The sequence below is a fragment of the Sorex araneus genome, chromosome 6 (genome assembly GCF_027595985.1).
Source record: "Sorex araneus isolate mSorAra2 chromosome 6, mSorAra2.pri, whole genome shotgun sequence".
In the NCBI taxonomy this organism is placed as follows: Eukaryota; Metazoa; Chordata; class Mammalia; order Eulipotyphla; family Soricidae; genus Sorex; species Sorex araneus.
This window is the reverse complement of record NC_073307.1, coordinates 149,714,762-149,731,324: the sequence shown is the minus strand read 5'-3', so window position 1 is coordinate 149,731,324 and position 16,563 is coordinate 149,714,762. Positions and strand designations below refer to the sequence as shown.

The 16,563-nt window shown below is 38.8% G+C and overlaps 1 protein-coding gene and 1 pseudogene across 1 annotated transcript; one reads left to right on the top strand and one right to left on the bottom strand.

The window, feature by feature from the left end:
- Positions 1–7,462: 7,462 nt before the first annotated feature.
- LOC101544493 (protein IMPACT-like) lies at positions 7,463–9,151 on the top strand (annotated as a pseudogene).
- A 5,786-nt stretch (positions 9,152–14,937) lies between these two features.
- On the bottom strand, positions 14,938–15,873 carry LOC101544762 (olfactory receptor 4C15-like). Its single transcript, XM_004622232.2, has one exon. It carries the CDS (start codon positions 15,871–15,873, stop codon positions 14,938–14,940), a length of 936 nt encoding a protein of 311 aa, XP_004622289.2.
- Positions 15,874–16,563: the final 690 nt, after the last annotated feature.

Sequence of the window (16,563 nt, the reverse complement as noted above, 5' to 3'; positions counted from 1 at the left end):
AGATTTCATGTGGCAGCCAGAGAGAGAGAGAGAGAGAGAGAGAGAGAGAGAGAGAGAGAGAGAGAGAGAGAGAGAGAGAGAGAGAGAGAGAGAGAGAGAGAGAGCGCTCTGGAGAGAGGCTGGAGCTGGGAGTGTGAGAGATGGAAGTTTAAAGATTGAATAAACAGTAACAAATCAGCAACCAGCTGGGTCCTCCTTCATCCTTTGCCTGACCACCACTATCCTGATCCAGTCCTCAGAGAGCCTTAGTTTTTTAGAGATGGAGTAATTGCCGACCATCTGTCTTCACTCCCATTCCTTCCCATTCCAGTCGTCGCATGATGTTCTCAAGGGTGGCACTGAAGAGTTTTGGTGAAATGATATCACCCTGCCATACCCCTCTCTTTACATCAATGATCACTTCCTTGTAGAATGGTGAGATCCTGGTGGTGAATCCACAATACAGCCTGCTGAGGATCTTGATGTACTGAGTTTGAGAGCCCTGTTTGCCTAGGGCTTCAATGACCGCTTCAGTCTGAACAGAATAGAAGGCCTTCTTTAAATCGATTAACGTTAGACAGAGCAGCATCTTGAACTCTAGCGAAACTTCAATGAGTTTGGTCACTGTGTGGATATGGTCAATAGTGCTGAATCCTTTTCAGAACCCAGCTTGCTTGCATGGTTGTCCTTCATCTAGTGTTCTGCCTATTCTATTCAGGATAACTCAAGTGAACAACTTGTAGACGACAGATAACAGGCAGATTGGGCAATAGTTGCCGATGTCTTGGATGTCTCCCTTCTTGTATAACAGAACAGTCCTGCTGGTTTTCCATGGGGACGAAAACTTGCATTTGGACAGGTAGCATGTGAAAAGCTGAGCCAGCGTATTGACGAGTACTGGCAGCAGATTCTTCAGGTGTTTGGGTCTGACCTTGTCTGGACCGGGTGTTTTATGTGTCTTTACCAAGGAAATGGCATGTCAGATTTCGGAAGGGAGGACGTTGGGAACGACATATCCATCCTGCAGAATTTGGTATGTAGACAGGTGGACGTGGCTGTCGAAAAGATCCTAGTGGAAGTCATCAATAATCCTCTCCATTGTCTTTCTGGAAGATGTGATAGATCCGTCATGATGTTGGAGGGCAGTCATCTTGGTCTTGTAGTTGGCGAAGGACAGGCAGGTGTTGCGAATACTTTTCCTGGCTTCTGCTGCTTCTGCTGCATCGGCCAACATTGTTGCTCTTCTCTCTTTGAGGTCTTCCTTTATCGCTTCTCTGCACACCTTGTGTGCTCGGATGTTAGGTTGTGGTTGTCTGAGGCTCGTGCCAAACCATGTTGGCGAATGAGCCTGAGAGTTTCCGAAGACAGGAGTCTGTTTTGGCTTTCTCATTCTCGGCAGTTTTCGAGCAATCATGGAGGCGCTGAACCAGTCAATTGTCTTCCTTGTAGATTTTGTCAACTATGGCATCTTCCCACATTGCCGCAATAGTGCCAAGGAGCTCCCAGTTGGTGGTCATCCTGGGAGTTCTCTTCTTAAACTTACACTTTGCCGTGCTTTCTTTCCATTCTGTGAAGTAGAATTTTGCACGAAAGAGACGGTGAGCCGATCCTGTTTGGAATTTTGGGACAACACATAGATACATAGTAGTCAATTTAATACAATTTTTATTTTACACATTCTCTTTCACCTTCATTATGTCTATTCTGTTCTGTGAAGTAAATGACCTACATATAATCTACTCTTTTATAATCTTGGATTAGCAAAGAGGAAGTTGGTGTTCTTTTATTGTTAGTGATGCTGACTTCCCCCCCATTTTTTTACTACTTTTAATTTCCTCAAACTTAACTACTCTAGTTCTACTCTTCACTGTAAATTTAACCAACAACATAAATAGCACATTAACACATAAGTTGCACTATGTGTTTATATACTATTGGCTGTATTTCTAAAATAATGCAAGAGAAAAGAAATATCATGAAAAGAATAGCAATGATAAGGTAAATTTTTTGCTGCTGTACTTTAAATATTACCATAAAAGTATAAAAAGAATTAGGTTGTTTACAATACAAATCATCTATGAGTAGATCTATCAGTACTGTTTCATGTAACACAAAACGTAAGACTGGAATGGGAAGGAATGGGAGTGAAGATAGATGGTCGGCAACTATACCACCTCTGCTTTGCTGATGACATTGTTGTCATAACACCAAATATCAGCCGAGCGGCACAAATGCTGGCCAACTTCGACCCTGAGTGTGGAAATGTCAGACTACAGCTGAATCTCACGAAAACAATGTTCATGAGAAATGAACTAGTTCCTGATGTTCCATTTACCCTTAACAGAATGAACATCTCTGAACGCAGCAATTATGTGTACCTAGGTCAAGAACTCAACATGACAAACAACCAGGCACCTAACCTGCGCAAGAGGAAGAGAGCAGTGTGAAACACCTTCAAGTGCGTCGAAGAAGTGGTTAAGAGGATGAAGAAACTCCAGCTTCGGGCACATCTTTTTGACTCCACCATTCTTTCTTGTACTAACATACGCCTCAGAAACCAGGGCCCTACAAAAACAGGATGAGAACATTATTCAGGTACCCCAAAGAGGAATCAAAAGAGCTATGCTTGGTGTTTCACATTTTACTCAAGTGAGAGAAGGAATCTGGAGTTTCGACCTCCGTGGATGATCAAGAATCAGGGACATTGTCTTGTTTGCCAAGGTGTCGAAAATCAGATGGGCTGGACATGCAATGCAATTTAGAGACATTCTGGACTAGAGCTATTATCAAGTGGATTCCACAAGACGTCAAAAGACTGTGTGGCTGCCCACCTACGAGATGGTCAGACTTCTTCATCAAAACCCTGAACAAATGATTTGAGGCTCTCCGTGTTCCTGGAGTGAGCAGATGGCATTGGGTTACACTGTACACGACAGGGACATATGGAGACATTACTGGTGCTTGCCCATGCAAATCAAAGATCAATGGGATGACAAGTGATACATGATCAGCGTATTGTATTGTACTTCAAGAGTATTTTAAATTATAGTCTAGGTGTTTAATAAATGTTACAATGTCCAATATATTTTGGGCGTCTAAAAAAAATTTAGTCTTAAACACTCCTGCTAATCCTAGTATGGGGCACCTTGTGTAGCTCATACTTAGCTAGGCTGGATTCAGTTAGTTACTGGTAGGAAGTGCTACGTTCTAAAAGAAATTTGTGAGAAGTTCCTGATTTTCCAGGCTACCATAATCCTTTCTTATGAGTACCTGTTGTATGTTAGTCATACTCTATGGGTCCTAGTTTTCTTCTTACCAGTTAAGAAACTAATATTCCCTGTTTCAAAAGTTACCATAAAGATTAAATTATTTTGCAAATGTAAACAGCTTAGAACAGCCGTCCCATTTGATTACCAGTAAAGTATATTAATGCCAAAACAAACCATTTATTTTTATAATTTATTGATTTTTTAATTAGTGAGTCACAGTGAGGGTACAGTTACAGATTCACACATTTTCGTGCTTATTTTACCCTCATGTAATGCTCGAGAGCCCATCCCTCCACCAGTGTCCATTCTCCACCACTTATGAACCCAGTATCCCTCCCATCCCCCTATCCCATCCCCCCACCCCACTCCACCTCTGTGGCAGAGCATTCCAATTTAAAACAAACCATTTTGAAACAGATCCCTTGCCTTTAGATTTTAAACAAGATTGTATTTACATATGTTATACACACATATATGTATATTAATGTTCAAATTTTTCAATTTCTGGCTTTAGTTTTAATGAAATTAATTGAATCTTTAAAGTAAATTTCTTGCTCTATAAAAGCACTTCTTTTTTTTTTAATTTCACAAAGTTATTCACAACTGGTAGCTTTATTTTCTTTTTTCAGAAATTTTCCTGTGAGCTAGGCAGTGGCAGGGAAGGGGGGATAAATAAATAAATAAATATTGAAAAGAAATGTCATTGTCCCCAGACACTGCACCAGGCTGTTTCATTGGGGTAATCCAGAGGGGTCAAGTGAGGCCCCCCTGGCCCTATTGGGCCTGCCCCGGCAGATATGGCTCCGGGAAGAGCCCCTCCAGGGCCAGCGCTGTACACTCAGATACCCATTGGGGGAGGCCACTTCTCAACCCCACTAAGAGAGGATGAGGAGAAAGTTGTTGGCACCACACTCCCAAAATACTCATCTTCTTATAACCAAATCGTAATGAGTGCTTATAATATCCAGATACTATAGTATTGACATAGATTATTTAATTTGTGCTTATAGACCCTCCAGACTTGTAAATATCATAGCACTGTAATCCCATTGTTCATCGATTTGCTCAAGTGGGCACCAGTAATGCCTCCATTGTGAGACTTGTTATTACTGTTTTTGGCATATCGAATATGCCATGGGTAGCTTGCCAGGCTCTTCCATGCGGGCAGGATACTCTCAGTAGCTTGCCGGGCTCTCCGAGAGGGACAGAGAAATCGAATCTGGGTCGGCTGCATGCAAGGCAAAAACCCTACCCACTGTGCTATCGCTCCAGTCCTTGTAAATATCATACAAATTTTAAAAATATAACCTAAAGCCAGAACAATTTCATAAGTAGTTCTTTTACAAGTTAAATGACAGGCCGTTGGTTCTATTCAATTCAGAAGCGTGGAATACAACATCTGTAGTTTAAAGTGCTTCATCAACACATTTTTTAGTTCTTTCTGATCTCCCAGCATGCACGCGTGCACACAACTCACAAAATTATAGAACTTAACTTGTGTCAGTCTGCAAGATTCTTGTGATGAAAAACTCTTACTCTCTGTGGATAAATATCCATTCAGAGACTGATCAACTGTGAAGGTTGTTCTCAAGCCTACAGAATGTTTTCCATTGCTTGTGCAGCAGTGCCTTAAGCATGATTTGGAATGACTGTTAAGAAAACCGAAATTGCCTCCTTGTTTTACAAATGTAGTTTAAAGAGGATTTCCTGTGAAATTATGCACCTGTGGAATTTTTGTCTGTTCCTCTGGGAATGTAGACCTTTCCAAAGACTATGGTTTTCTAGTGCTATTACCTTACTCAGATGAGATGTACCTGACTAATTAGGTTTCATATTTTTTCTTCCTTAGAGCTTTATTTTTATTTTTAATTGTCTCTAAATATTTGAACTTGCTTTCATTCTCTTCAGGAACACTGGATATTTATGGGTGGAATATATGTATTTGCAGAGTAAGACTGAACTTTCTAATACATAGCCATAGTTTTGTCTTCTTGCTCTGAATCTCTCATTTTTCAGCTTTGAAAGAATTTCCTGTGTAACTTTATCTCTGGAGTTACTTCGTGTTTGTCACTAAGATGTATAGTTACCAAAATTTTACAATAAATAACAGACTAATTTTTTAAAGAATCTATGTGCTTGATGTTTTTACGCAGTACTTCATGTAATCTTAAGGAAAATATCATTTTTACTGTACCCATTTATGATTAAGAAAGCTAAGACTTAATGAAGCTATTCTGCGAGGAAATGGGAAAATTAGAATCTAAGCTCAGAACATCTACACCCTGAAGTTTTACCTTCTAAATTATACTTAAATCTTAGATTTCTAAAGTTAGAAATCGACTATTATATCAAGTATCCACATCCATTCATTCTCAGACATGAAATCCTATATTCATGAGAGAGCTAGTTTGCTTTCGAGCTAACAATTGAAAGCAGATTGAGGTTCCTACATTCTGATTTAATTTCTTCCATTTGCAGTGTATGATTTTCTAGTCAGCTTCAGTTTCCCTTCCCATATCAAACAGAGGTGTTGATAGGAACATTACCCAGAACATATTCAGAAATTGAAAATTTCAATGGCCAGAAAGATAGTATAGTAGGATGGGAGTGTGCTTGCATGAAGCTGAACCTGTTTCGATCCCCAGCATCCTATATGGTTCCTAGGCACCACCTGGAGCAATTCCTCAATGCAGAGCCAGGAGTAACCCCTGAGCATCACCAAGTGTTGCTCAAAAATAAAAATAAAATGAGCAAACAAGTATTCAAAATTTCTTTATAGGCAGAACACCTAGCGTGGTTAGTTGGCAAATAATAGGCCTCTCTCCCCCAAAGGACTATATTTTTAAAAATACTAAAATAATTATAGAAATTATCTGCTTAGGAATTTTAAACTTAAGCCCCATTTGTTCTGTTATCTCTTTAATGCATGTTTAAGTTTTTTGTGTGTTTTCTTTTTTAATTTTGACACCAATTTATAGACTTGTGGACAATAGAGTTTAATGCATATGAAATTCCTGACTCCAACTGCACCACCATGCTCACATTCCTCCTTCCCAGTCCCAACTTACCTATTGCTAGACAATTATTTTTAATTTAATTTTTTGTAGTTTGGGTCCGATTATTTTGGTTTTTTTTTTAACTAAATAAATTTTATTTGGAGGTTTCTGAGGGAAGGAGGAAGGGATAAGTGGGAGAGAGAATAGTGAAAATAACATGCTCAAGAGAGAACTCGGGCTTCTCCAAGGGTGGAGGAAGCCCCTACACATGACCAAGCTTTTGACACAAAAGTATGAAAGCATGAAAGTACACATCTCAAGAGGGGAGATGCGGGCGACACATGTGCTCGGGCGACACATGTGCTCGGCCACATGGGCGCAAGCAGCACATGGGCTCAGGCAGCATATGTGCCTTGGGTCCAATTCTTAAAAGCAGTATTGGGTCTGGTAATTTGTATAGACAGAGAGACAGAGAGACAGACAGATAGATAGATGATATATAGATAGATAGATAGATAGATAGATAGATATAGACAGACAGATAGATAGAAAGAAAGATAGATAGATAGATAGATAGATAGATAGATAGATAGATAGATAGATAGATAGACAGACACATAGATAAATAACATTCCCTCTTTATCATAGATGAACCCAAGATCCCTGAGCCTTTCCACCATGGCTAAGTTACTTCTAGCCCACATCTTTTCATATCTCTCCTCCATTTATTTCATTCCCTGACATATTTTTGAGTGTAATCTAATGCCAATGCCAACCCAATGCCAACCTTTGAGATGTTCTATTCCCTTGACACATTATTCTATATGCTCCGGAATAGTGAGAGTGTGCACTATTTGTCCTTGTCCTCTGACTTACTTCATTTAAACATGAGATGCTCCAGAGTCATCTGGGTCTCAGTGAATTGCATGATATCATCACTCCTTCAGCAGCACATTCAAATGTGTGTCTGTATTACAAGTTTGTTATCTACTCTTCTGTCTTTGGATATTCTGTCTTAGGATATTTCTATATCCTGGCTATTATACCAAGTGTTGCAATGGACATAGGTGTGAATATATTTTTTGCAAAACATGTTTTTTCTGTATTGTGAATAGGCACCACAAATAGAATTTCTGTGTCATATAAAATCTCTATTTTAAGGGTTTTTTTTAAATTTATATTCATAGGGACTGTTCCCGGGGCTGCTCCTGGGGCCACATGACAGAGGGGGACTCAGGGAGAGACCAGATGCAGAATGAGGAAATTGAAGCAATGGCAGCAATATGTGACATTGATGACTGTGCCAAAATATTTTGTATTATAACTAGAGACTATATAGATGAACCCCAATGGACACTTTACTTGCAGATGATGTTACCTAGTGAGTATCCCTGAACTGCTCCACCTGTTTATCAACTAAATGCTCCATGGCTCAAAGGGCAAGAACATACAGACTTATCAAATAGCTTTGAGGAAATATACATACAGAATATTGGTGAAAGTATTCTTTACCTGTGGGTGGAGAAAATAAGAGATGTTCCAATACAGAAATATCAGATGACAGAACCCGGCCCAGACATAAAGAAGAAAACAGAAGAGGAAGATGTTGACACTGAAGAAGACGTGATTTTAGCATGTCGACCAGCAAATCCAGTAAAAGCATTAGATTTTGATATCAGTAAAAATCGCATAGAAATAGAAGAATTACCTCCGATTGATCATGGAGTTCCTATCACAGACCAAAGAAGTACTTTTCAGGCCCATCTGGCTCCAGTAGTTTGTCCCCAACAGGTGAAAATGGTTCTCGCCAAATTGTATCAGAATAAGAAAATAGCTAGTGCCGCCCACAGTATCTATGTGTACGGGATATATTGTGAGGATAAGCAGACTTCCTACAGGACTGTAAGGATGATGGGGAGACAGTAGCTGGTGGGCGCCTTCTCCATTTCATGGAGATTTTGAACGTGAGGAATATCATGGTGGTGGTCTCATGCTGGTACGGAGGAATTCTGCTGGGCCCAGATCATTTTAAGCACATCAACAACTGCGCCAGAAACATACTAGTGGAGACGAACTAGTTGGACTGCAGCTGAATCTCATGAAAACAATGCTCATGAGGAAAGGACTAGTTCCTGATGTTCTATTTACTCTCAATGGAACAAACATCTCCAATCAGTTATGAGTACCTAAATTGAGAACTCAATATGACAAACGACCTGGATCTGAATTGTGCAGGAGGAAGAGAACAACGTAGAACGTCTTCAAGAGCGTCAAAGAAGTGGTTAAGAGGACAAAGAACCTCTGGCTCCAGGCACATCTTTTTGACTCCACCATTCTTCCTGTACTAACATACGCCTCAGAGACCTGGGCCCTACAAAAACAGGATGAGAATGCTATTCTGGTATCTCAAAGAGGAATCAAAAGAGCTATGCTTGGAGTATCAAGTTTCAAGTGAGATAAGGAATCCGGAGTTCCAACCTCCATCAACAATCAAGAATCAGAGACGCTGTCTCATTTGCCAAGGCATCAAAAATCGCATGGGCCAGACATGTAATTCGATTTAGAGGCGACCTCTGGACTAGAGATGTTACTGAGTGGATTCCATGGGACGTCAAAAGACCACATGGCCGCCCACCTACGAGATGGTCAGACTTCTTCGTCAAAACCCTGAACAAACGGTTTGAGGCTCTTCGTGTTTCTGGAGCAAGCAGATGCCATTGGGCTACACTAGCACATGACAGGGATGAATGGAGACGTTACTGGTGCCCGCTCGACTAAATCGAAGATCGAGATGACAAGTGATACAAGTGATACAAGAGAAGAACTACACAAGTTCTCCAGATAAATCAACTAAGGCTTTGGGAAAGAACAAAAAAGTTAAAAAAAAATAAGAGGAGTGAACATTAAAACTTAAAACTATATGAAAGAGTAATTTTTCTGTAATTCTATACAGTTCCATATTCATCGAGGAATAGATTGTGCTGAGAAAGGTCCATGATTTCTTAGTCAGCCAATTCATTGTGGACATCAACTTTATATTTTCTTCTAGAGTTAGACCATCTGCTAAAGATAAAAAATTTAGGAATTATCGATATGTGTTTCAGGTTGATTCAGAAGACTTAATTTGAACTAGTTACCACTTCATCTAATTTTAGAAAGGTAACAGTTGCTGCCGACAGTACCTGAATTAACTGTCTATTTCACTACATGTCAAGTGTCTTTGTTATGTGGGGAAGAAATGGTTCTAGAGGATTAGAAATATCTGATCTCTCATCGTGGAATTCTCATTCTTTAAATGAATATTGTCTTTTACCGCTCTTTATGGATGAATGGAATAGGAGCTCATTGAGGATAGAAACGGAAAGTTTCTTCTTGTGATTTTAGTTCATTACTATGTCACCTTTCATTTTATAAAATTCACTGAGTAACGAATTAAGTGAAAATCCAAGTAAATTCATCTGCAGTTACATGCTGAGGTGATAATTTGTGCAATATATTTGTTAGCATAAGCATTACAACTCAGTTTCTGTTGTAAATTGGTGATTGTGAAATTTCATAAAATTTCTCTTTTCTACTGTTATGATTAGTTCTTATAAAGTAATCAATAATGGAGACTCTAAAGCTTTCTTTCTTAAAATGTCAGAGGATAGGTGAAATTATGGAAATAACAAAATTTTATTTGTTGAGCTTAAAGACTTTAAAAGAGCAAAACCAAAATTAGATGCTATAATAAGCAGTAGGGAGGAAAGAGGATAGAGGAGAAAATAAAAAATAAAGTATAAAGAGGAGAAAGATAAAAATGGATTAAAGAGGTAACAGGTGTGACAATACTACATGTGAAGCATATCTTTTAACTTGACACATCACTAATATCAGTTCCCCTAGTTAAGTAAAGCCAACTCAACCATCTTCCCCTGACATTATGCTGGTATCTGTAAGATCATTTTTGCAATAGCTATTTTTTTTGTCTATTCTGTGTCTTTGGGTTTTTTTAATTTTATTGAATTATTTTATTTATACATGTATTCCTGCACAGCAGAGCCTGGCAAGCTACCTGTGGTGTATTCAATATGCCAAAAACAGTAACGACAAGTCTCAGTATGGAAACACTACTGGTGCCTGCTCGAGCAAATTGATGAGCAATGGGGATGACGATGACAGTGACAGTGATACATGTATTAATCTGTTTACTTATGTTTATCTTTCTGATGAATCCTAATTGACCATTGTGGGTTAACCTTTTGATTTGCTTTTGGACTCATTTTGTTAAGACTTTCAGTTGACGATTATTTGCATCAATGTTCATTACTGAAAGTGGTCTACTTTTCTTTTTGGAAATATTTTTATCTTTGTGTATTTTTGAATGTTTGTTTTATAGAATCATTAGAGGAATTTCTGTTTCCTCAACATTTTGGAAGACTTAGGGATATAACTTGTAACTATACTTTAAAAACTTAATAGAACTCACCATTAAATCTCTCTAGATCAGGGCATTTGTTATTGAAGAGATTTTTAATTACTATTTTAATTTATGCAAATACAAAACTTAAAGGAATAGACATAAAAAGAAGACCAAAGCCATGTACTAAATATTAATGAAATAACACAAAATTTCTCTATTTCCTTTTATGGGATTTTGGTAAGACTTAACACTGTAGTACTGTCATCTTGTTGTTCATTGATTTGCTTGAGTGGGCACCAGTAACATCTCCATTGTGAGACATGTTACTGTTTTTGGCATATCAAATACACCACGGGTAGCTTGCCAGCCTCTGCCATGTGAGCGGGATACTCTCAGTAGCTTGCTGGGCTCTCCAAGAGGGGCAGAGGAATCGAACCCAGGTGGGCCGCATACAAGGCTGTGATATCGCTCCAGATTTACCCAATTTTATTTTATTTAATTTTTTTTATTTTATACACTACTTCACAATATTGGATTACATTTAATATTCAAACACCAATCTCACCACCATTACACCTTCCCACCACCAAATTTGGGATGTTTCCATCCCAAGCCCCAATCCCTGTCCCAAAACACAAACGAAAGAATATATTTTGTATTGTCTTTTATGAAGAACTACTGATCATGCTTACAAAAAATGTTCTTATAGAAAATCATGAAGATTGTTCTATTTTGGCAGAAGCCATTAAGACATTCTATAGGATATCACTAACATGTTAAAGTTTGGATGATGTCAGCTTTGTCATATATGTCTGAAAATATGTATATATGTCACTGTCACTGTCATCCTTTGCTCATCAATTTGTTTGAGCGGGCACCAGTAACGTCTCTCATTGAGAGACTATTGTTACTGTTTTTGGCATATCCAATACGCACGGGTAGCTTGCCAGGCTCTGCCGTGCGGGCTCCATACTCTCGGTAGCTTGCCGGGCTCTCCGAGAGGGGCGGAGGAATCGAACACAGGTCAGCCTCATGAAAGGTGAACGCCCAACCGCTGTGCTATCTCTCCAGCCCCACCCAGCCCATGTGCTGCTTGTGCCCACTTGACAGAGACATGTATATAATCTGAGCATATACAAATATTTCCCTCTACGATTTGTTGCCTACTGTCTGAACCTCATGAAATATGGTGTGGTAAGTATGGAAAATGGGCAGGGAGTGTCTTATGATGAGATTTACACTATTTTAAAACTAAAATAATCAGTACTAGAAGAAGCATGTAGCAGATAAGGCACTTGCTTTGCCTTGCATGTGACTGATCTAGCTTCAGTCCCAGGCACACCATATGGTTCCTTAAGCCCTGAGCACTGCTGGGTGTGGCTCCTACCCCTCCATAAATTTTCAATTCAATTAAATAGACATATCTTTATAAAATAAATACTTTGATCCTGTTTTCCACACTTTCTTACATATTTCTTCACCATTCCTAGTATTAGTCATACAAAATTTCATGTGATAAGGCTACATGAATTTTGATTCTAGAATTCAAGATTTCTAGAAAATGAACTAGAGAGATTGGTCAATCAAGAGATTGGCCATCGAGTTTTAAAAGTAGCAAAGAAATATAATTATGGATTTAAACAGATGATTCTAACATGACTCTATGAAAAAACAGTCTTCAAAAAGACTATACTAGATTTTTCTATGGAGTAATATTGCAGATATAGTCATGCAAATTGTTCATTTGCCTCAAAACAATTATACACAAAATAAACTCTTTAATTACCTTTAGAAGCAGGATAAAATTTTATTTGTACAGAGAGAGTTAGAGAGGCTCTAAGCACTGCAAACTTCAATTAACAACTCAGATGATCCTAAAGATTGTAAAGATAAAATAATTTCATAATTATATAAATTCAAAGCATTAGGTGTTTATTGAGAAACCTAAGAAATTCTGCCCTCAGAGAGTAGAAGCAGCAGGGAATAAAGATGATCCTGAGAACTGGCTTTCAGTAAGAAGCATACCATTTAGGGAAATGAAGGGATAAGACAGCCAAGGGAATGCAACAATGTTACACAACTATTTTACTGGACAAGGAGGGGAAGCTGAAAGGCAGTCAAGTGTGCATGAAACCTGATCGGTAACAATACTATAAACCACGGGTCCAAAAGTTGTAAAGAGCACCTCTCATAGAGGCAGACAGGTGGGTGTGAGCCCAAACTGAGGTGGGAAGGGGCATCGGTGGAGAGAAGTGGACACAAGTGAAGAGATTGGTGTTGAAACATCATATACTTGAAACTAATCATGTGTATCTTTGTCATTCACTGTATCACTGACACTGTGATCTCATTGCTTATCGATTTGCTCGAACAGGCACCAGTAATGTCTTCAAATGAGAGTTGTTGTTACTGTTTTTGGCATAGCGAATACTCCAAGGGTAGTTTGCCAGGCTCTGCCATGCAGGCAAGATACACTTGGTAGCTTGCTGGGCTCTCTGAGAGGGGCAGAGGAATCGAAACCGTGCAAGACAAATGCCCTACCCGCTGTGCTATTGCTCCACTCATTTACTGTAATTAAATAAAATAAAAATAAAGATGATCTATTGCTCCAACCCGAGTTTGTAGGGTTTTTAAACAGTTCAAATTATATTTGATTATTGATAAAACTGTTCTTGGACACAACTATATTAATACTTGATTTATAATATATATTATATATACTACAGTTTCTGTATTTCTAGATATTATTTTATTGTTGCTTGCGTGATAATTTAAGAAACTGTAGGACTGTCATGTATCAACTACAGTTACTAAAGGCCTTAGTACCCTAGGATAGGAAAATAAACCCTATTTTATATATTCTTTAGAAATATCAAAGAACAACATTTTTTTTTTCTTTTTGGGTCACACCCAGCATTGCTCAGGGGTTATTCTTGGCTCTGCAATCAGGAATTACTCCTGGCGGTGCTTGGGGGACCATATGGGATGCCGGAGATTGAACCCAGGTCGGCCGCGTGTAAGGCAAACGCCCTTCCCACTGTGCTATCACTCCAGTCCCCTCAAAGAATAACTTTTTCAGAAAAACATCTCCAAGATGAAAGTTTTTGCAAAGTGAATTTTATATGATGGCGCCTTAAATATTTTCATTATATAAGGATGACAATGCTACAGTGCAGTGCTACAGTATAAAAATAAACCCCTATTTAGAGATAATTAAGATTTTTTGAGTCTAGGAAGGTTTATGAATCTGACTCCATAGCTATTAGGGGAGTGCTTTTCATGATAACTTAAAAAACACATTGAGTGTAAATATCTATAAATTTAACAGTGAGTGTGAACATCTAAAACAGCTTAATCTTTACATCGCAGTGTAAATTACATATTAAGTGTAAGCACTTTGAAAAAACACCATGAACAAAAATTACAGACAAACTGAAAAACTGTCTAGCATGTTCTTAAAAACAAAAAGGCCTTCTTGGACAAAGAAAAAAACAAATCAAGAGGTGAAGAAAGGAAGTTGAAATAGTGGGTGAATAAAAATTAGGGCTAAAACTTTATAATGTGCCTGTCCAAATTGATCAAGAGAGATAGGCTCGGGATTGGTTTGGGGAGTGAATATGGGAACACTGGTGAGGGAAGTTGACACTGGTTTTGTTATTGACTTTGAAATATTTGATGCCTAAAGTTCAACTACCAATAATTTTGTAAATCACAGTTCTGTAATAAAAAAATTTAATATAAGAAGTGTTCCTCCAGAAAAACAGTTTAGTGGGTTTGACTTACCTATTTGAAAATATCTTTATTTATCCTCACAATTCCTGAAAATTTAAATGAATGAGAAGAATTTATATAATATATCAATTTGTCACTTTTTTTTTTTTTTTTTGCTTTTTGGGTCACACCCAGCGATGCTCAGGGGTTACTCCTGGTTTTGCACTCAGGAATTACTCCTGGCAGTGCTTGGGGGACCATATGGGATGCCGGGGATCGAACTCGGGTCGGCCGCGTGCAAGGCAAACGCCCCTACCCGCTGTGCTATCGCTCCAGCCCCAATTTGTCACTTTTTTGATGTTGAATTCTAATCTGGATACAATTCAACTCAATGTACATATAATATTTTTAAGATGTTTATTAGGAGACCTAAGTAGTAGAGGAGTGAGAACGTTTTTTTCCCAGATCTCCTATATATGTTATTAGATTAATTTTAGTCCAAATAGTCAATCAAAAAAATTTATGCCAGGAGAACTTGAAGTTAGTATAATTAAATGTTGAAATTTTAAACTTCTGTGATCTACTTTTTACAAAGTTTTGCCATCGAGGTATTCCAGAATTTGCTTATAGCATTCTTTACTTCCTTATTTCTGAAAGTATAAATTATAGGATTCAGCAGAGGAGTTAGCATGCTGTAGAATATCTCCACAATTTTGTCAAAGCTGAAAACAAGTGGAGGCCGAGCATATTCAAATGTACATGGACCAAAGAATAAAATCACCACAGCAATGTGGGATCCACAGGTGGAGAGTGCTTTCCTCTGTCCTTCAGTGCTGTGTCCTCTTAGGGAGAACAGGATGACACCATAGGACACAAGTAACATAAAGAAGATCAGGATGCAAAAGAGTCCACTGCTGGCTGCCACCATTGGGCCAAAATCATAAGTGCTAACACAGGCAAGCTTCATTAATGGGTACAAGTCACACATGAAATGATTGATGATGTTGGGGCCACACAGAGGCAGTTGGGAAGCTAAGGCATTTTGGATAATGGAATGCAGAAAGCCCCCTGCCCAGGCTACCCCCACCAGAATGTTACAGAGCCTTGAGTTCATGATTGTAGTATAATGCAGAGGCTTGCAGATGGCCACATACCTGTCAAAGGCCATGGCTGTGAGGACAATCACCTCCACACCACCAAAAAGATGAAAACAAAAGATCTGTATCATACAGCCTGCGAATGAGATGGTTTTCTTCTCAGAGAGAAGGTCAACAATAATCTTAGGGGCAACGACAGAGGAGATACACACATCCAGGGAGGACAGGAAAGCCAGGAAGAAGTACATTGGGGAGCCCACGAGTGCTGGACTATTAAGGATGGTCGCCACAATTAGCAGGTTGCCACTGACAGTTGCAATGTAGACCAGTAGAAATAAAACAAATAATACTTTCTGAACATCAGGGTTCTGTGAAATCCCCAGGAGAACAAATTCACTTACAAAAGTTCGGTTTTGCATGATTTCCCAGGAAAGTCTCAGAGCTACCACAATGGATATATAGATCTGCAATGTAAGAATGAGAAACTCATATCAGACTCATATTATTATCACAGGGTTCATAAGATGATTCATTTATATGAAAATTATCTTTTCTTTTTCTGCAATCAATGTGATACAAAATGAGATTGTTTTGTAAGTGGTAATGTTGTGTACAATAACATTGAGTTCGTCCTTTCAGCCTTGCCACAGGGAACTTAGTTTACCTTAAAGCAATGTCCTTTCTGTATGGACACAGGAAGACAGTTAATATTATGGTTTGTAACTTGGGAGCTGATTGACTCCAATAATATTTACTCCTGGGCATCTGCTTTCTCCACTCAGTTGCCCTTAGTTCGTAGCACCCCAAAACCAGGGTCCCAATGAGGGACGGAATGGACCCAGGGTAAGCTGTGAGCTACCCTGGCATAGAAATGGGCCAGGCCAAAGTGCCACAATACTTAACTATAAGTTGACAGCATGGTCATAGACAAATGATGCCATGATCCAAAAGTAATGACGAGACGAGGACCCTGCTGAGGTTAGGAAGACTAACCTGGCCTGAGGACTGTGGTCTGGAATATATAGTGAGATGTCCTCAGGAAGAACCGAACTTTAAGTCTGATATATCTCTTATTGTGTTCATACAGAATGACATTGCTGGAAATATTA